This window comes from Marmota monax, unplaced genomic scaffold (genome assembly GCF_021218885.2).
Source record: "Marmota monax isolate L192 unplaced genomic scaffold, Marmota_monax_Labrador192_F-V1.1 WCK01_AAM20220418_F8-fsc00010, whole genome shotgun sequence".
Taxonomy (NCBI): Eukaryota; Metazoa; Chordata; class Mammalia; order Rodentia; family Sciuridae; genus Marmota; species Marmota monax.
Window position 1 is genome coordinate 4,513,886 of NW_026692321.1, and position 21,273 is coordinate 4,535,158.

At 52.3% G+C, this 21,273-nt stretch overlaps 1 protein-coding gene across 6 annotated transcripts in view; it reads left to right on the top strand.

Annotated features, from left to right (window-relative positions):
* Positions 1-21,273, top strand: part of Asap2 (ArfGAP with SH3 domain, ankyrin repeat and PH domain 2) — a 151,866-nt gene that overhangs the window by 116,971 nt on the left and 13,622 nt on the right. For all 6 annotated transcript variants that reach the window (XM_046441218.2, XM_046441219.2, XM_058578353.1 and 3 more), the window contains exons 16-22: positions 2,911-3,005; positions 11,759-11,948; positions 13,267-13,352; positions 15,242-15,357; positions 15,808-15,875; positions 17,021-17,134; positions 19,263-19,515. In XM_046441218.2, coding sequence (XP_046297174.1) covers positions 2,911-3,005; positions 11,759-11,948; positions 13,267-13,352; positions 15,242-15,357; positions 15,808-15,875; positions 17,021-17,134; positions 19,263-19,515 — 922 coding nt within the window. The remainder of the gene's footprint in view (positions 1-2,910; positions 3,006-11,758; positions 11,949-13,266; positions 13,353-15,241; positions 15,358-15,807; positions 15,876-17,020; positions 17,135-19,262; positions 19,516-21,273) is intronic.

Here is a 21,273-nt window from a genome sequence, read left to right on the forward strand (position 1 = left end):
GGGAACCCTGTTCATAACAGCCCAGTTCCCTGTCATAGAGCATCCTCGGGGAGTGAGGCAGGTGAGCAGAAAGAGATCCTGAGTTCAGTTGACAGAGGCCAGCTGGCTGCCAGGTTACTGGGTAACACTGTATTCACCTGCTGAGCCCACCCGACTGGGCAGCCCACAGGAACCAGCTGGAGAAGCAGGCCACAGTGGTGTCCCTGTGCCGTGAGGAGGAGGCTGTGTGAAGGCTGAGGGCTAGGGCTGCGATTTCACTGCCTCAGTGAAGCACAGACCGACCCTCTGTATCCTCAGGCTCCGCTTCCACGGATTCAAACAACCTCCACCAGAAATTTTTGAAAGAAATTCTAGAAAGTTATAAAAAAACAGAATTTGAATTTGCCTTGTGTGGAAGATCACACTGCATCCACTCAGATGGTGGTGGTGTAGACACACTCTGCCGTGGCCTCCCTCCTGCTCTGCCCCGAGCCTGGTTTGCATACCGTGTAGTTACTGCACACGGGACATTACGACTTTTTCCTTATTATTCCCTAAACAACAGAGTATGACAGCTATTAATGTGGCACTGACATTGAGCAGGTGGTCTGGAGGTGATTTGAAGGATCTGGGAGGAGACTAAGGGTGCCTGCAATCAATCCCATATAAAGGACTTGGGCATCCTGGAGCCTGGACCCAGTCCCCCCAGGCGGAGAACGACTGTGCCGACAGCACTCTGCCTCTCCTAGACCTAGTCTGACTGAGTCCTACCTCAGCACAGGACGCGTCCTCTGACAGTGGAACGCCTCCCTGTTGGGGCTCTGGTGAGCACCCTGCCTTCCTGCTCCCTGGGTACTCCCCACCCAGCCTGCGGGGCCCACGTTTTCTTGATAGGACCTGTGGCTGCTATCGCGAATGCTTTTGTCTTTGCCATTGGTTCCAAAGGGGTTCTCTGCGGGCTGAAAAACAACCGGGTCTTGGCAGCGCTGGGAGGCAGCGTGCTTCTGCAGCGTTGTTGTGTGTGACACGGAGCTGGTGGCTCCCTGAACCAGCTGTCCCCCCTAAGCCAGCCAAGTCCCAGCAGAAGGGAAGGCAGCTTTCTATCTCCTGGGGAATTCTCTTCCTCCTGCCCCCACCCTGTCTGCCTAACGTAGACCAGGAGGCATCTGCTGACCCCTGGCTCAGACAGGGGACCACCTAGCTGTTTATGTCACTCTCTTTCAGAAAACAGTGTGCTTGGCTGGGGCTGGTGTCCCCCGGTACTGCAGGGCAGGGGGTGGGCCTGGGTTCCGTTGAGATTCAGCCCTGCCTGTGACGCTGACTGCCCTAGGAATCCTTCACAGGGCTGGGCCTCGAGGGGGTTGGTACTTGTCATCTTGTGGTGTGCCACCCTGCGCTAGCTTCAGGTGTCTGGGTCCAGGAGACTTGGACCTGGCAACCTCAGTTCTGCCTTCTCACAGTGGCTTGAGGGCCCAGAGCCAGGACTCAGTGAGGAGGTGGAGCTCGTTAGTGTTAGTGCTTTGAGCCATTAACTTTGTGCACTTGATTCACTCATCAGGAACAAAGAGGCTCCATGTAGTTCTTTGGTCCTGTGTAAAAAAACACCTTCCACATCCTTGGCCATCCCAGCTCGGTGTGGGGTATTAGTACCCATCAGGAAGTTCCCAGTATGTCTAACCCAGATCCCTTCTGCTGTTTCCTAAGCCAGTTCTCCCTGGAGATAAAGCAGACTGCTCAGGCAGTAGCTGGACCTCTCAGAGACCCCCATTAACACTTTGTCAGCGTAATTAATTGAGTTAACTCTCAGAAGTGTCACCAGCTTCCCAAACATATCATTTTCAATGTAGAAATTAAAATACATTTTTCTCAAAACACCACACTCCGATAAGAGGTCCCTTCACTAGTGTTTCATGAAACATCGAAGAACTCTGACCTGGCTGGGCGCATGGCCCACATCTATAATCCCCAGCAACTGGGGAGGCTGAGGCAAGAGGATCGAAAACTCAAAGCCCACCTCAGCAACTTAATGAGACTGTGTCTCAAAATAAAAAGGGCTGGGACGTGGCTCAGTGCCCCTGGGTTCAATCCCTGGTGCCAAGAAGAACTCTGACAGGGTGTGGCTCTGTGGCAGGCGTGTGCCTGGTCATGGAGGCCCTGGGCTCCATCCCTGACCGGAGGCTGACTTGCTCGGGCCGCACTGGGTGTTGGAAGGAGGATGAGTCCCTGGTTTTAAGGAGCTCCTGGCCTTGCATCTGCGCCTCCACTCGTTCCCAAGCAGGCTGGTTGCCCTGTTGGGGTCGCTTACCTCACAGCAGGTGCCTGGCCTGTGGAGCACAGACCCTGGAGTCCAGAGAGTATCCAGTGGAAAGGTGTCCACTTCGCGTCTGCCAAGCTGGAAGCCTGGCCGCCACATCCAGCCCTGTGCCTGGGGCCGACGGGACAGTTTCCTGAGTGTTGCCACCTAGGTTGTCCCACTTGAACATTGCTGCAACCCTGTGGGGCCAGGCCTCCTCCCCTGCCCATGGAGACTGGCCCCCAGTCAGCTGGCCTCCCTGTGGACACACAGACACTGTCATCGCACCTCGTAGCTGGCATGAGGAAGGTTGTTTGGGGACGTGGAGTCGACCCGTTTCAGTGGGGCCCAGGCCTTCAGAAGGGCAGGGGAGGGTGGCACCTCGCTTCTCTCTGTGTCTGTGGGGACGGTCCGGGGGCATGTCGTGCGAAGTCCTCTGGAGAGGGCTTCGTGCTTCTCTTCTGTGATTTTTACGGGTGCCTTTGGGCTTTGGGATTGGTCCATCTTCATTAAAGGCAAACCACTTTATTGCTCTATTTCTTAGTGGCCACTAAATAAATCATCAGATGTATGAGTAATGGGTGGCTGTGGAATGTATTAATAATTGAGTGCCCTGAAATAGACTTTTGTTTTTGCAGCTTGCCAAGAATATTGGGAACGCGGGCTTCAACGACATCATGGAGTGTTGCCTCCCGGCGGAGGACTCCGTCAAGCCCAGGCCAGGCAGTGACATGTGAGTATGGGACTGGCGGTGCTCGTTTCTTGAACAGAGTCGCCCTTCCCCCGCGCCTTACGAGGCGGAGAGCAGCAGATTTGGGGCACCCCATTTGTTCCTTCTCTATGGGAAGTCAGTTAGCTTACGTGGGTGTTTTTGTTTGTTTGCTTCTTAGTCATTTTCACCTTTTTCTGTGTCCGGTAGAAACTTGGTACAGCTGGGGTTTTAGGAGTGGCCAAGAGACAGCAGTTCAGCAGCTGTCTGCACATGAAGGTGGCGTTGTAGTGAGTCCCCTGCTGCTGGCCTGAGTGGCCCCTGGACGTTTGCCTCTGCTGTTCGTGCTCTTGGGCGGCTTCCCATCTTGGCTCTGTCTGGATTCTGCACCCCTCAGGGACTGGCTGGCGTGATCTGGGACTATGCACCATTCCCTCGCTGGCGTCTTCACAAGTATAGGATGTGTTGTTTCCTCCAAGAAAAATTGTGTGTTTGATTGGGAAGCATTAGTGCCTGCCGTGCATGCAGAGGGCCTCCGAGGCAACATGCACCCCCCGGGAATTTTCTCGCCATCTTATCAAGGTAGACATCACCCCAACCAGCTGTCTTTAAGAGGTGGACAGGGAGACTCTCAGGCCACTGCAATGCCTGTCCTGCACCTAGAACTCAGCTCTGTTTCTGAAGATGGCCTGTCTGCCCAAAGAGGGCTCAGGGCTGGTTTACCAGTGAGGAGACCTCTCTCTTCGTTCTTGGTTCTGCCTACTATGCATTTGCATAGGGAGGCTGTGTCCAGGTGTCCTGGAGGAGAGGGAAAAGCCAAAAAGATGCAATGGGAGAAAGCACACAAATCCAACTTCAGAGACAGTGTTTTCCTTGGAATAAACCTGATATGAGTGACAGCATGGGTCCTCCTAAACAGCGTGAAACCCACTCTTTATGAGTGGGTTTGCAAGCCAGGTGCCGTGGCACAAGCCTGTAATCCTACTGGTTCAGGAGGCTGAGACAGGAGGATCGTGAGTTCAGAACCAGCCTCAGCAACTTATGGAGGCCCTATGCAACTCAGTGAGACCCTCTTTTTAAATAAAATACAAAAAAGTGCTAGGGCCATGGTCCCCGAGTTCAATCCCCTGTGGGTTTATAGGTAGGTGGAAGTAGACAGGCCATTTTAAAAGCAGAGAATTGAGATTTCTGTACCATCTCGTGGGGCATGTATTTGGGAACTGAGGCTGCAGAGTCTTTTGTGTCCTGCAACTTGACAGCTGAGGAAGCAGAACTATGCAAAGGGAATGGATAGGACACTCAACCCTCATTGGCTCCTGGTGTTGGGTGTCTTGGGTGAGCCTCTCAGGGGCGTTAGATTATAGTCAGTTTGTGCTTGGTCCTGTAACCAGCTGTTGGTGGCCTAGCATTCCCTTGAGATGGGTCAGGTGTGGTTTTAGATTCAAGGCACAGGCTTACAAAGGTCCTCTCCTCTCCATCTGAGGATCCGAGTTTCAAATCTGTTTTCTTACCCAGACCTGGATAGGCATGAGGGACATAGCCAGCCCGGTCCTTCCTGGGTCACAGGGCTTTTTTGTGTGTGAATTATAATTACACATAATGGCAGGCTTTACTGTGATGTGTTCACACCTGTGCATGGCATAAGGTGACCTACTCATTCCCCCACACCTCCCCCTTCCTCCCCCTCAGTCCCCACCCTTTGCTGATCTTCTCTCTCTTTCCATGAGATCCCTCTCTTTTCCCTTCGTCTCTCTGGCCTCTACGTGTAAGAGAAAACACTTGACCCTTGACTTTCTGGCTTATTTAGCATGAGGTTCACCATTTCCAACCCATTTTCCTGCAAGTGACATAATCTCATTCTTCTTCAGGCGGAAACTCCATTGACTATATACACCACATTTTCTTTGGCCATCCTTGGAGGACAGACACCAAGGCTGGTTTCATACCTTAACTCTTAGGAACTGTGCTGCTGTAAACATGGTGGGCGTGTGTTGCTATAGCATGCTGACTTTAATTCTTTCATAAAAAACACCAAAGAACGGTACAACTGGGTCATACGGTGGTTCCATTCCTTGTCTTTGAGGAGCCTCCACAGTGAATTCCACAGTGGTTGTACTCGTTTACAGTCCTGCCAATGAGTCTTCCTCTTTCTCTGCATCGATAATTACCATTCTAACTGGAGTACGATGAAATCCCAGAATAGTTTTGATTGGCATTTCCCTGATTGATAAAGATGTTGAACATTTTTTGGTGTATTTGGCCATTTGTATTTCTTCTTTTGAGGGATATCTGTTTAGTTTTTTTGCTCTCTCATTGAATTGGGATATTTGTTTCTATTTTTGATGGGGTTCTTTTTAGCTTTTTATGTATTCTGGATATTCATTTTTTAACTTTTTCATTTGTTCTTTTTAGTTACACATGACAGTAGAATGTAGTTTGACATATTACATATACATGGAGTCTAACTTTCCATGCTTTTGGTTGTACATGATGTGGAGTTACAGTGGTCATGTATTCATATATGAACACAGGAAAGTGATGTCTGATTCATTCCACTGTCTTTCCTACCCCCATAGCCCCTCCCTTCCCTTCATTCCCCTTTGTCTAATCCAGTGAACTTCTATTCTTAGTGTGTTCACATCTGCATGTCAGAGAGAACATTTCACCTTTCATTGTTTGGGACTAGCTTATTTCACTTAGTATGACAGTCTCCAGTTCCAACCACTTACTGGCAAATGCCATATTTCATTAGAAGTCTTTGAATTTGATGCCATCCCATACATTGATTCTTGGGTTGTTTTTTTTTTCTATTGATGAATGCCTTGCCTGTTCCTATATGTTGGAGTGTTGACTGTATGTTTTCTTCTAGCAGTTGCAGTTCCTGGTCTAGTTCTTAGACCTCTGATCTACTTAAGTTGACTTTCGTTCAGGGTAAGAGATAAGGATCTAGTCTTATTCTTCTACGTATAGATAACTAGTTTTCTTAGCACCATAAAGGCTGTCTTGGAATGCCTGTAATCCCAGTGACTAGGGAGGCTGAGGCAGGGGGATTGCAAGTTCAAAGCCACCCTCAGAAATTTGGCGACTCCCTAAACAACTTAGTGAGACCCTGTATCAAAAGGGCTGGGGATGTCGCTCAGTGTTTAAGTACCCTTGGGTTCAATCCCTGTTCACATCCCCTCCTCACCCGCCCCCTGCAAAAAAAAAACCCAAAAGGCAATCTCTCTCTCCATTGTGTCTTTGGGGTGCCTTTGTCAAGGATCAGATGACGGTTTCTGTGTGGGTTTGCCTGTGTCTTCTATTTCATTGGTCTGCGCCTCTGTTTTGACCCCAGTACCATGCTGTTTTGTCACCTTGGCCCAGTAGTGTGACTTGAAGTGGAGTGTTACTCCAGCCCTGCTCTTACTGTTCAGAACCTATTCTGTGTCTTTCATCTTCCTGTGAATTTTAGGAATGTTTTCTTCTATTTCGGTGAAGAATGTCATCAGTATTTTGATGGGGGTTGCACCGAGTCTGGGTACCGCGTTGGGAGATTCAGCCGTTTTAACAGCATTCATTCCACCTGTCCAAGAACAAGGAAGGACTTTCCATCTTCTAATGTCCTCAGTTTATTTCTTCAGTGTTCTGTAGTTTTCACTGTGGTGGTCTTTCACCTCCTTGGTTAAATTTATTCCCAGGTTTGTTTATTTTTGAGGCTATTGGGAATGGAATATTTTTTTCTAATTCCTTTTTCAGTGGATTCATTATTGGCGTGCAGAAAACCTATTGATTTTTATATGTTGATTCTGTGTCCTGCTACTTTGCTGAATTTGTAATCTCTAAAAGTCTTCTGGAGGAGGTTTTTGGGTCTAAGTGTGGGAATACTTTATCTGTGAACAGTGATAGTTTAATTCTTTCCTTTCTAGCTGAGCTTTCTGTTCCTTTCTCTTGTGGGGTAGGTTCTTTAACTTCTCTGGGCCTCAACCCCAAGTGCCTCTAATATCAAAAGGGAAGCCACCGACCTCACAGGTGTTGGGAAATGAGTGACGTGGTTGGGACTGGGTGTTGGTGCTGGCTGCTCTGCCTGCTGTTCATTGTGTGGGTGGCAGGGCCACGTGGGTGCCCTGTGTTGACGCCGCACACCTGGTGAAAGGTGGGCCCCTTCAGTTAGACTATCCAGAGGTGAACCCACCCTGCGGGATAGCTGGGGATCCGGCTTAAATGCAGGAAGCGTCCTGGCCCAGTGTGCCAAGTTCAGTCACAGCTGTTGATTGACACCTGGTCTCTCTGCTGCTTCTCTCACATGGAAGTTGTCAGTCCCCTGGAGTGCTGTAATGTTGTCCAATTTGAACAAAGCAGGTGATAATAATTTCTTTCAAGTACGAGGACTTTCCTTATAAAGCAGACCCCTCGTCTGTTCTGGGGCTGCATGAATCTAAGACAAACACCCCTGGTTTGGAACATTTCCACATCAATGTTCTGTCCGCAGAACCCCTCCCCCACTTGGCACTATTACTAAGGGAGTTTCCACAGCCCCCCTTTTTTCTTTTTCTCATAACAGGGTAGATGCCTCGTATAAGGGTGAGACGATGCCCACTGTTCAGTTGAAAGAATCGCAGGGCTCTCTCTGCTCCTGTCGCCTTCAGCTCTATCTTGAAAGGCCCTGTCCTTCTTTGTCTTGCACCTGGGCTTTTACAGGATTGTTCTGATAAGTTGTAGGATTCTCATTTTTGTATTTCCCACCACAGTATGCTGCTTGTGGTGGTCCCGTAAATATTTACTGAATCAACAGGTCAAGGGATTGGCCCAGCTCTGTGCTGCTTCAGTAAGGGAATACCTCTCATCTCAGTGAAAAAGAATGTGCTATTTCTAGCTTCATCTAAGAACAGCACTCCATCTGCAGATAAGTCTGTTGAAGGGGAAACCAAAGACACCCTCTCGTGGCCTGCGAATCCCCAGATGGATTTCCCAGGCGTGGAGCAGCCTAACTAGGCCACGAGGGGCCGGATGTGCCTCTGCGAACAGAGGTTAGAGCTGTCCCCATGTCCTTCGGAAGTGCCAGGGAAGCCCCTGCCGTGTGCCAGATGGATGGTTCTGTTGAGCTAACTGCTGTCCTCAGGCCTCAGCCTTCAAATGCACAGGGACAGGCTGCTGCTCTGGAGCACAGGCTTGGCCTGTGGCATGGGTGGCCCAGACTCGTGCTGCCTTTGGGTCAGAACCACCTTCAGGGGACCAGAGCCCTGGGCAGACAAACAGTCCATTAAGTAAGTAAGTGGAGGGAATCCGGTCTGCCTCTGCCCCCACCTGGCAGGGTCAAGCCGTGACCGTCCCCAGTGCTACTGAAAGAGGGGAAACCTGGCAGTGGTCCTGTCACTCTTGGAATCTCTGTCATTGAGGGCTGCCCAGCCTGACATTCCGGCAGGCTGGGGACTGGGCAGGTCCTGAGCATCACAGGCTCTGTCAGTGGCCTCCATGCATGAATTGGATCTGCCTGGTGGAGACCCGGCCTCCTGGCCTGTTGGAGGATCCAGTGAGAACCTGTCTCCCTCAGGTCACCAGGTCATTTTGGCATCTCCATAGCAGGTCAGCAGCATGGGGGGGAGGGGCAGTGTGCTGGGGGACACTGAGGATCGAGCCTCAAGTGAGGCCCTGCAGATGGGCAGACTGAGGACAGAAGCGAGAGGTGCCTGGTGCCCCTGGAAGTCCCTCCTGGGCTGTGACACTCAGAGCTGGTGCTCTGGAACAAGGTTTCCTCTCCAGCCAGAAACCTGCCCCACTGCTGCAGCCTGTCCAGGAGCAACGTGGGCCCAGCAAGGGCATCAGGGCCCGGCCAATGTGGGAAGAGACCCTGCCCTATGGCTTGGTCTGGATTTGTGGGGGGTCCCTTCCTGGAGAGTTCTTTCTCCAGGGACCCCCGGACAGGTAAACTCTATTCTCTGCTTGGAGTTCCATCTCACAGGGTACCCCTGAAGGAGGACAAGTTGTCCTGTGTGGCCCTGGTACAGGTAAAGAAAGCCCGTGGCTACTCCAACAGCCGCAGGCCGTCCCTATAGAGTAGGCGGCTGAGAGAGGGACGTCAGGAGAGAGCATATAGAAATGCCAGTCCAGCCAGGAGCAGGTATAGCTCTCGCAGGGTAGGCCGCTGTGTTCCCGCTTGGTTCTTGTCCTGTGAGGACTCTAGAGGTCATGTGGTCAATGGCTCTTGACCTTCAGCGAGAACCAAGACCACCAGGTTACCTGGCCCTCCTCCAGTTTCTGTTCCCAGGGACCGGGTTGTCTGCATCTTGTACCCACAGCGGGGTGGTCTGGGCCCTTGCTCAGGGAAGTACCACCTGTAGACATTTGATGGGAAGTCAGAGAAGCGCTCTCTCCCTCCGTCCCTTACACTGGAGCCTAAGAGGAACAGGAGAGCGTGGGACTGCAGGCTCCGTTGGCTCAGGAGGTATCAGCCTTGTGTTTCTCTCTGCGACTGGAGCCCCTGCCCTCCCCTGAAAGCCTGGAGCTGACCCATCCACTCATAAACCCCGGTGTACTTGAGCCAGGACCCCCCAGTGTTGATGAGGGCCTTGGGGACTGAGCAGCGGTGGATGCGGGTGGGGTTGGCACAACCCTGAGCTGTGAAGAGCCGGCTGGGGCCTGTGTGCCTGGCCACCTTCCTCCGCATTCAGTGCTGACTCTACAGTAACTACAGCTGGCGAGTCCAAAGTGCTGGCTCAGTGCTTGGGAGCACTGTCTCCTTCCGTCCTGCAGAGCCACACGAGGCAGCCCTGGCCTTGGTTTTACTCCACAGTGAGTCACTCGGCGCAGTCACACAGAGGGATGCGGTCAGCCCCTTGGGAGTCTGACCGTCTGGCCCAGACCCTCCTGACGTCCAAGCAGACTTGTCCTGGGGGCAGTGCAGGCCCTTCCTTTCAGTCACTTCCCTGCCCAGCCCACAGAAAGTTCATTTCATACCTTCCTGACATGGGCAGGAGGGACCAGGGAATCGGGTCTTGTCAGGCTGTTCTATCTGTGTGTCTGTTGACAGTGGAAATTGGCTTTTGTGACCTTTTTTTTTTTTTAGCAGTTTTATTGAAATATAATTTATGCCTTTGAAAGTTGCACAATCTAGTGGTTTTTAATGTATTTACAGATTTTGTGCCCACTGCCACAGTCAATTTTGTTTTATTTTTTACTTATTTCTTTGAGGTGGGGGGTCTCATCAAGTTGCCCAGGCTGGCCTTGAACTCGATGATCTTCCTGCCACGACCCACCGAATAGTTGGGATTACAGGCATGCACCACCCCACCCAGCTCACAGTTTCAGATTTTTTTTTACTCCAAACGAAACCCTGTACCCATGATCCCTGGCCTACTGAGGTCCCCTGTGCGTCCACCTGGGCAGCCTGCTTCCCACCTCTACACATTGGCCAGTCTGGACATCTCTGTCTGTAGATTGTGCGGCATCTGTCCGTGCTGGCGTAGGACAGCGCTTCCCCTGCTGTGCCGCCCCCCCCACTGTGTCAGATGGGCGCCCTGTCGTCTGTGTTCGTCAGTTACTTGGGTTGCCCGTTGCCACAGTCTGGCTGGGCACAAAATCATGAGCCACTCAAGCAGGAACAAACTTTATTTCCAAAATTCCTGCGAACGCCATGCACACGGCCTTCTCCAGGGACATACCACACCCTCCTCCCGCATTTCCCCAACCAATGGGAATCCCCGTGAGAGCTCCAAAGTAGCAGGCCTAGGTGGACAGCAGGGGTCTAGTATCCAATTGAATACACATCTTAACATAACCATTATCATCTCAATGGCTTGCTGGCGTCGCCTTTCAACCAAAAATGCCAAGCGTCATTCCTACTCGGCTATGGCTCTCTGCAGCCCGTGGCATTTCTGGCTTGATTGACATGAGCATTTCAGCGCTTCTGTGTTGTCTGGTTCTTCAGGAGTCGCTCTTGATGAGACCTTTAGTGTGACTGGGTTTGGAAAGTGCTCAGCCCTCTCACCGGCGAGCTGCCAGCTTTCTTGATGTCCATCTTTCAAGTGCATCAGCACTTTACAAGGTCCTAGGACCTACTGTGTGCTCTCCTTAGGTGTCACCTCATGTAAGGATGACACTGCTGTGAGGATGTGTTGGGTGCACTTTCACAAATGAGAGAGTGTGAGGCCTAAGGTGAGTATTAGTTCAAGTTTAAATGCTCGGCATGCGGTTACAGTGGGATTTGCACCCGGTGCTGCCTTTCCAGGCTTCTTGAGTAGGGTGGTGTCTGAGCACAGGCCAGAACAGAGAGCACACAGAAGAGGGGCAGTTCCCTTTGGTTCATCTGACAGGAAATGGCTTTGAGGCACACTGACATGGAGTCCATGGCCCCTGGGCAGGTGGGCAGGCCTGCAGAGGTGGCCCAGGAACAGCAATGGGAGGGACATGGATCACGGCAGAGAAGGACACAAGCATGTTGTGGAGAGGGTGTGGGTGGGAAAGGTGCAGACGCGGGCACGAGTGGCAGGGGCAGCAGCACGGGGAGGTCGGAGCATGGAACTTCAATGGGGGGTCGCCCACCTGGCTGGCTGGCCCTTACAGCTGGGTCAGGCCCAGGATGCTGTGCAGGGCATTGACACCTCTGACACTGGAGACAAGAGACATCCGGTACCAGTAGAAGGAGCCCCAGGGTCGGGGTGATGGGCGCTTGCAGGTGAAGCACCGCTTTGCCACCAGCGCTGCTTGGGGGGAGGGTGGGCAGGATCCTGAAGGTGGCCGCAGGTGGACTGGGGGGGTGGGGAGGGCCTTAATGGCTCACCGGCAATGTCGTGTGGTTTCAGGAATGCCAGGAAGGACTACATCACCGCCAAGTACCTGGAGAGGAGGTATGCGAGGAAGAAGCACGCAGACAGCGCCGCCAAGCTGCACAGCCTCTGTGAGGCCGTTAAGAACAGAGACATTCTTGGGTTACTGCAAGCTTATGCTGATGGTGTGGACCTCACAGAGAAGATCCCGCTGGCCAACGGACATGTGAGCATGTAGGGCGGGGGTCTTGGGCTTGAGGATTCACGCTGTGCCATTCTTCAGGAGAGCCGCACTCGCTCCTTTCCATAGGAGAAACTGGTTGATTATTATTATTATTATTTTAATTGGCAAGTCATTACTTAGGTTCAGCATCTTTTATCCTAAATGCTTGGAACTAGAAGTACTTTGGATTTTGATTGTTTTTAGATTTTGGAATAATTGTATATGAGATGTGTTAGAGATGGGACCCAAGTCTAAATACAGAATTCATTTTCAGTTCACATATACCTCTTACACATAGCCTGAAGGTGATTTTATAATATTTCTAGGATCCCCGTGCTTTGTCTACAACCAATCACATGAGGTCAGGTGTGGAATTTTCTATGTGTTGCTCACCCCTTAAAAAGTTTTGTACTTTGGAGCATTTTGGATTTAGGCTTTGGGGACTAGGAATGCTCAACCTGTGCATATGTTTATGGGAGTTTTGAGATGTGTTCCCACGATAGAATGACTAAATCAAGCTGTTGCCATGTCTTCACCTTACATGTTTCTCATGGTGAGAACGTCTCAGAGATGCATAACATGGGACTATTATGAACTGCTATCGCTGTACTGTGCAGTAGCTCTCCAGAACATATTCCTCCCAACCAAAGCTTTGGGTGTTGGTTTATTCTTAAACCTCAAATGAAATGCCAACTCTGGAGAGCAAGCCTGTCCTGAGGCCTGAAACTGAGGGAGCACACCTGTGCAGCCTGCAAGGACCCTCTCTTCTGTGAGCAGGGTCAGCCCAAGGCCACCTGAGGAGTGCCCTGGGAGGGGCAGTTCCCTGCAGCCTGCAGCCCATGCACTCTCCTCCCTGAGGGCATGGGTGGGAAACATCCCCCAGACTTGAGGGAACCCTCAGGGGTCTGCAGTAAACCATTAGTGCCAAGGGGCTGGTGGATCCCCTAGTCTTCCGCAAGTGCCTCACGGACATACACTTCACCCCCTTGTGGGGCTCAACCATGTCCTCTCAGGCCCACTCCAAGCTCCCCAGGTGGGGATGTTGTGACATTGGCAGGAACACCTTTCTCCTAGTGACTGACAGGCTCCTTTAGATGTGAGCCGAGGCACCAGCAGGCAGTGGAGTGCCCCCTTGCTCTTCCTCTTTGTAGAGAGGTAGAAAGTTTGCCGTGGAAATTAGTGGGCACTCCGTACCTTAGAGATAAGTTTTTTTGAAAGAAAGGATGAACACTTTTGGAAGAGATATACACAGCTTCGCTGAGCTGGACACAATATTGAAGGCTGCCGCTGGAAGGCTACAATGTCTCCGTTTGGTTTCCAGGAGCCAGATGAGACAGCCCTGCACCTTGCCGTCAGGTCCGTGGATCGGACTTCTCTTCACATCGTGGACTTTCTGGTTCAGAACAGGTGGGTGTCTGAACTTCGCGCAGGGCTGGGGGAGGGCTTTTGTTTTTGCTCCCTGGGCTTCCTGAGGACGGCAGCAAGGCCTCGCTGCTTCAGTTGTGATGCAGAGATACTCTCATGTGCAGGTCTGAGTATGAGTCATGGGACAGAGAAGATGCCAGGTGTGGGCGTCGCATGGCTGTGCTAGGGAAATCCAAACCCAGGCTCAGAGCCTGGAACTCACAGCCCCAGGGATGTGTGGCTGCTGACCTGGGAGCCCTGGAACAGTGGTGTGTGCCCCACCCCGCATCCTGTGCACTGGCAGGTTCCTCCCCTCGCCCTGTGGGTGGGGCTCCTTGTCCCAGACAGGATGTCCCGAGTAGGGGAGAGGAGAGGGCAGTAGAGGTCTTGAACCAGAACATTGGATCATGGGCATTTGCCTTGGGCTGAGAAATGGCTTGTGTGCTTTCTCTGGAAATGACCTTTGGGACGTGCAGGTACAGTTGACCAGGCCCTGGTGTGCTGTTCTGTGCATGTGCTTCACCATGTGCCACCTGCCTGGCACTGGAGTCCAGACCTTAAGGCCTTTTCCTAACCATGATTTGGGGGGTGTGTGTACTGGAGGGTGCTGGTTGAAAGCCACCAAAATTGCTCCAAGTGGCATGGAAGATCCCATGATGCAAAAGCAGTGGAATGGTTTGCACTCTGTCCTCTGGTTTTCCCTACAATTCCTGGCAGAGGAGTAAGAAAGCAGCTAGAAAGTAGAGGAGCTGGGGGGTTGTCAACCCCAACACCCACAGGCCATTCCTGAGGAGCCCTGGTTCACTTGACTCCTGGTGGAGCCAGATGTCCTGTCCTCGGCACCAGCCCAGCGCCTGGAGCAGAGCGGGGCTCCATGGGTGTCGGTCAGTCCGGGATGATGCCTTTCCCTGTACAAACTTTCCAGGGGAAGAAGGGGAAACCTGGTTTCTTTACTTCTGGGATGGAGGGAAGAGAGCAGTAGAGGATAGATGAGGAAAGGAGGCTTGGGCGAGGGTGCAGTCCAGAGGTAGAGCACTTGCCTAGCATGCATGAGGCCCTGGGTTTCATCCCCAGCACACAAACAAAAAAGAAAAGAAGAAGAGAGAAGGTGCTCTGTCTTACATTGAAAAGTAGTTGGTTTCCTCCTGGTGGGAGCACTGGTGCCACCCCCTGAGGTCACATCCATCCCCACTTGTCTGTCCAGGGGCCCAAGGCTTTGTCCGCTTTATGATGGTGGTGTCCTCGTGTGGAATAGCTTGTCCCATGCCTGTGGAGCACATGCCCCTGTCTGGATGACCTGGTCTCATTTGTATCAGAAGAGCCTCTTCTGAAGCAGCCCCTAACTGCACTCAGAGGGCAGTTCCAGGGTCGCGGGAGCAAGAGGGCAGTTCCAGGGTCGCGGGAGCAGGGAACCCTATCCTGGAGAGCTTTTCCCCTCCCTGGCAGGAGTATCAAATGATAAAGTGAACAGCTCATCTGGCCCATGCTGCAGGTGGACAGGATGGACATTTGTGCAGGCTGGGCGGTGGGCAGCACAGGTGAAGAGGGAAGAGGCCAGAGCTTCAGGCTTGCCCAAAGCTACGCTGCCCACCTCCCCAAGCCCAGCAGCAGCACAGCTGCCCCTTGCCTGGCCTCTGCCATCGTGGGTTCTCTCCATGATGTCCTGGGCCATGGCTGCCTCATCCACACAGGCACCTGGAGTATACAGGCACCTGGCCTGTGGGTCTTGGGGCTGACAACCCCCCAGCTCCTGTACTTTCTAGTATTCTCATGGGGACAAGATGGAGAAACTGGTTACTCGGGAGTCAGATTCCGTCACATGCCCTGTGTCCCTGCCGAGCCATCTGCACCCCCAGTAATCCTTCTGTCTCCTCCGACTCTGTTCTCGGCAGCGGGAACCTGGACAAACAGACAGGCAAAGGCAGCACGGCCCTGCACTACTGCTGCCTGACGGACAGCGCCGAGTGCCTCAAGCTGCTCCTGCGCGGGAAGGCCTCCATCGAGATAGGTGAGCCACGAGGGCAGCCCGCCGCCGGGAGCCATGCTGCTTCTTTAAAAGTCAACCAAGTCTTGTTGGCAGATTTACTTAGAAGAAGCAAGTGATAAGCTGTTTCAAGGTACCTTACGTTCAGCACACGGGACAGGGAGCAGTGCCCTGGGTTTGGAATTGATATGCTGCTGTGTTTGATGGCTGTTGTTTGGATATCGATTGTAATCAGTTGCACGTCAACAGTTTCACTCTCTCGGCTCAAACCTTGACTTTTCCAGTCTTGGCTTCTCTGCTGTTACTTTATTCTTGGTTATCCACCAGCCCCCGGCAGTCGGGCCAACTGGATTTCAGGACTTGTGCTCCAGTTAATGTAGTGCTGCCTCATGGTATCTTTGGTCAACTGCCCCTCGCTGGCAGATCCTACTGGGGTTTGTCATGACGCTTCCTTTCCTTGCCCTTGGCTTTTAGCAAACGAGGCAGGAGAGACCCCGCTGGACATCGCCAAGCGCCTCAAGCATGAACACTGCGAGGAGCTGGTGAGTCCCCCCCAGCAGATGGGTGGGTCACGGCTGGGGACAGCCAATGGGAGGGCTTGTTCCACCCTGGCACTTGTCGCAGAGTGGATCTCTGTCCTGGGTGGGACATGCTAAGAATCAGCCCAACCTGGGGAGAGCGTGCTAGGCAGTCGTAGCAAAGCAGTGGGCCGCCCTCCCGGGGTGTCCGCTGTGTGGACCTGTTGGCCACAGCTGACCCCGGCAGGGCGGCTGCTTTGCGGTGCTCCGAGCTGGCTTTCTTACTTTGTTCCTCAACCCCACATCGTGTGGCCCGCCCTGAACCATCTTCCTTTCCTGTTCTTGAAGTAGGGGGTGTGAAGGAAGGAAGGAACCATTGGGGACAGCAGAGTAGGGCCATGGTAGGACTGTGCCACTGTGACTTGGGAAAGACCCCCAGGCGCTCAGCTGCCACCTTATATGTGAAGTCATTTATACCCCTTTGCAAGGTTATGGTGAGAGTTACTATTGAATCTGTAAAGCACTCAGCACGTAGATATTCAGTGCTTGACCCACGGAACTTTTGATAACAAATGCTACAGGAGTGGGCTAAGTGACAGTTTCTGTTCTAGACATTTCAGATCCGCATCTCGTGCAATCTTTGAACTACTCTATGACAGAGTTTCTGCTGTCATGGAGGAGGAAGCAGACACAAGGTCATATTGCTTCTGTCTGGCTCTACAAAGCAGTAAGCCCTGCTGCCCTAAATACCACTGTATGATAAATTAGCTTCTGTGCACCTAGAATGGAATTAGCTGTCTACCTTGAGAGAACTGGGGAGATAGTTTGTTCCGATCACTCATTCAGGGCTTCATGCTTGTTCGAGTCGAGAAGCTGGGTGAACGTAGTCCTTCTCCTAGTAGGGTTGAATTTGCTTGCATATGTAGTGCTGGTACCTGCAGGCTGATCCTTTAGGTTCCAAACATCCCTTGCCCGTGTACAGTACTTCACAGTTTATAAGCACCCGCTGGTGCTGCCAGGATTGAATGTGAAGGTTATTCTGTCAATCAGGTAGAGGGGGATTAACTGCACCCAGGGGCTGGAAGGAGCTTGCTCTGGATGGAGTGCAGATCCCTGCCTCTATGCCCAGGGTGTTGGCAGCAGTGCTGACTGTCCTTTGTTCTTCCCAGCTGACGCAGGCGCTATCTGGAAGGTTTAACTCTCACGTCCACGTGGAGTATGAGTGGCGGCTACTCCATGAAGACCTGGACGAGAGTGACGATGACGTGGATGAGAAGCTGCAGGTCTGTGTGGGTCGCCACCTGTGCACAGAGCCCACTATGGGTCCTGCCTGGAGCCCAGGAAGAAAGCTTTCTATAGAGAGGGAATGTAGCTGCTCTCAGTGTTTAGACCCCCCCAGTAGGTTTTGGGTTTATCTCTTCCACCACCTCCGCTGCCTCCCAGCTCCTCTGCACTCCACTGGAGAGAGAGGCCAACTCTGCAGTCGTAGGCAGCTCCCTGCCTGTGCTTCTGGGGCTGCAGAGGAAGCTACTTACTGTGGAGCCCCGGGTGGAAGAGCCAGGTCTCCTCTGTCCCAGGTCATCACGGTCACCTGGCTGGGCATGTTTGCCTGGCTGATCTCAAAAACTTCAAATGAAATCATTCCACAGCCCTTGGATCTCCCTATGTCTAACCCCTTCCTTTTGGGCTGGGGACATTGAAACCTCAAGAGAGGTTGCTTAGCCAAGGTGAAGTATGCATTTCCAGATGGCCTTGGAACCAGAAGGAGGGCTCTTGCTGCTGGTCCAGCTCTGTTCTCAGCACACACACACACTGCCTGGCACGTGTGGGTGGCCCAGGATGGCTGCCACCTTCACCCAGGTCTCATCTGGGAGTCAAGCTCGAGGAGCCTTGCTGCAAAACCCACTCTCGCAGCTCCCCCAGTGGCCAGCAGCCCTGGGAAGGGTTCCCGGTTAAAATGAGGGGAAATGGCATGGTGAGCACACTTTCCTGTTTCGCTGTGTGACTTTCATGTTCTGAAGTACATTGAGGATTTACTAGATGGAGAGAGGATTGACACGGGTGAAAGGGAGATGGACAGCATTTCTGAAACCCTGGCTCATCCACCTGTACTGACCATTCCTTAGAATACAGAATAAGAAATTTCTTCACTGAGTTAATACAAAACAGCATCAAAGCAAGAAGAGCTAATTTCATGCTTACCTGCCTTTAAAAAAACAAAAACTGGAAGCCTCTGCTGTGAGGAGTCTGCAGCACCTCTCCGTCCTGGGAGCAGCGGTAGAGCAGGCTGGTGCCCAGGAGAGCAGCAGCAAGGCTTGCTTGGGCCTGGCGTCCTGAAACCCAGACTCTGCCACCCACTGCCTTTCTTTTCAGCAGAGAGTGGCAGGTGTTTTGTTCCCTCATCTGTGGGCCCTGTTGGAATGTAGAAATCTGTGTAAAGAGCCACTGGCCACCACATTCTGCACCCTGAGCCCGGCTTGACCAGAGCCTGGTGTGGGTGGACAGTCCTGTGAGAGGGAGCCGGCAGCTGATGCCGAGAGCCTGCCATGCTCCTGGGACTGTGCTGGAGGAACAGTGGAAGTCGTACCCATTAACAGATAGGGGTGAGGGTGGCAAGGTTAAGTGATTTGCTCATGGTCATAGCTACTATTCTGAGGCTGACATTTGAAGTGCAAGTGGTATCTAAGCTTGTGAGTCATGATTGGATACATAGGTTTGCAGTAAAGCACGGGGAGAGTAGGAGTGGATAAACTCTTAGCGAGCCAGACAGTAAATACTTGAGGCTCCTTGGTCAGAAATGTCCGTTTTTATTGCCACTACTCAGCTTTGCCAGGGTGGTTCAAAAGCAGGCATAGACAGTATGTAAGTGATAGGGCACAGCTATCTTTTCATAAAAAAATTATTAAAACAGGGCAGCCCACAGGCCAAGGCTGGCTGACCCCTGAGTTAGAGGAATCTCAGGAGTTTCTGTGAATGTGGGAGAACACATTGATCTGGGGTGATCAGCTGTAGGGCTGTCGGTGTGATTGCAGCTAGGTGGCCAGAGTCATCCGTGTTGTTCTAAAACATAAGGTAGTGTGTTTGGAAAGGGGAACCCGGGAGACAGGAAGAGCTAGTTAGAGATGACTCTAGCCAGTAAAATGAAATGGCTCCCTTCACAGAATGGAGAATTGTAACTTGTGAGCCATGGCTTTGGGAGCAGGCCGGGGGGGGGTGGGGCGTAGTGGTGTACATGGGTGTTTCGATTACAAGACACCAGAGTGGTTTTTAAATCCTGCAGCTCTCCCGCCACAGGTGAGAGTCCTAGGCCAAGTGGAAGTGGTGCAAGTGTGGATTTCACAGCGGCATTGCCATCATCAGCCAGAGGTCCCCATCTCCACCTCACACCTCTGCTCTGACATTGCTTTACAGCCCAGTCCCAACCGGCGGGAGGACCGGCCTGTCAGTTTCTACCAGCTTGGATCCAGCCAGCTTCAGCCTAATGCCACGTCTTTGGCCAGAGATGCTGCCAACCTCACCAAGGACAAGCAGAGGGGGTTCATGCCCAGCATCGTGCAGAACGAGACCTATGGAGCCATCCTGAGCGGCAGCCCACCCCCATCCCAGCCGGCAGCCCCCACCACCACCAGTGCCCCCCCACTGCCACCTCGAAATGTCATCAAGGGTATGAAACTTCTTGGTCCCCTGCAGATACATTGAGGGTTTGGTTTGGGGGGGGGGGTTTGAGAAATCTGCACTTGCTTTGCCCCCAAATAGGTGACGTTGGGCACATATTTTGTAGTTATTTTCTGTTTGCCTCCTAAAGAAATTCTACCATTTTTTTTCCTTTTTTTAGAATGCCAAATGGTGGTAGAGATCTTTGATTGGCTTCTTACTCTGGGCAGAGACATGGCTCCCATGTGGTCTGGGTGATGTGGGGCTGCCCCAGGCGGGCCTGGAGTGGGCTAGGGGATGCTCTCTGCAACCCTTACCCACATACTGCCCTTCCTGGCCTCTATTCTTTCTTTCCTTTCTTATTTCTCCTCTGTCGGAATCAGGGCCTGTAGCACCAGTGATTACTTCTTATCACCATGATTTTCATGGAATGAAGGAGAAAGATACTAGTTTGGGGAACAACGTTCAGCCTAATCGTAAAAATACAGAATCATGCTGGACGCGGTGGTGCATGCCTGTAATCCCAGCAGCTCAGTAGGCTGAGGCAGGAGGATCGTGAGTTCAAAGCCAGCCTCAGCAAAAGCAAGGCACTAAGCAACTCAGTAAGACCCTGTCTCTAAATAAAATCCAAAATAGGGCTGGGGACATGGCTCCATGGTTGAGTGTCCCTGAGTTCAGTTCTCAGTACCTCACCACCACCACCAAAAAAAATACAGAATCATCTCCCCCAGTGCTGTCAGTGTGAAAAGCTCACTCGACTTAACCTTAGCTGCTCTGTCTCAGCCAAGGAGACTTAACAGGTGAGATTTTTTGTGTTTAAAATATGGAAACTGAAATCCTCAAGTAGTTTATCTAAGAGTGAGGAACAGCTGGAACTATGCTTCTTGAGGGCGGGCCTACCAAGTGACCAGCTTACCCCAGACTGCACCTGACACCATGGGCTGTGGCCTTCGGGGCTTCCTGGGGCAAGGAGGGCTGCTCAGTCTTCGCTGCTGAGCCTGGAGAGCCCAAGGGCCTCCCTAGAGCTGGTGTGGAGCCTGCGGCTGGTAGCTGTGGGGAGGGAAGTGTGGGGTGGTTCAGGTGGGCCCGTAGCCATGGGCCCTCACATTGCATGACATTGGCAGTGTGGCTGCACCCCATCTTGCCCCACTGTCCTGGGTATCACAAGGATCCTCCCACACAGCCCTGACCCAGCATTCAGGGGCCCAGGGGAATGATGTCCCAGGGACCACTGAGTTAGCCCTGAGCAGCAGTTGCATCCCTGTACCCCAGACCCAGGAGCCAGCCTGCTCACCGCCCCTCGGCAGCCATGAGCTTTGTTGCCAGACAGCACGCGCTGGGCCTGATCCCAACTCTGAGCAAGGAGTGCAGTGGCCCGCTCAGTCACAGAGCACCTGCCCATCGCCCTCCAGGGCTGGCCGAGGCCATCTCAGTGCCCCGTCCCCCCTGTTCCCACATCTGGAGAGGCGTGTCTATTCTGAAAGGCTCAGACCCAAAGCATTTGGGCATTTTTATTCCCATTGGAGGCTTTTACTGGCTGGCTCTGGGTGTCGGGAGGAGAGACTCCATCCTGCCCTGTTGGGTGGAGGAAGAGTAGTGAAGCTCTTCTGCATTTCCAGGTTTCCTGGAATCAGATTTTTCTTTTTCTTTCCATTCTCATCTTCAGCTTCATTCTTTCTTCAGGTGCAATAGATTATACCCCTCACCTGCGTCTCCCCTCTTCTCATTTTGTTCACACTTGGTCTAAAGGAAGCTCACAGCTCCCTTA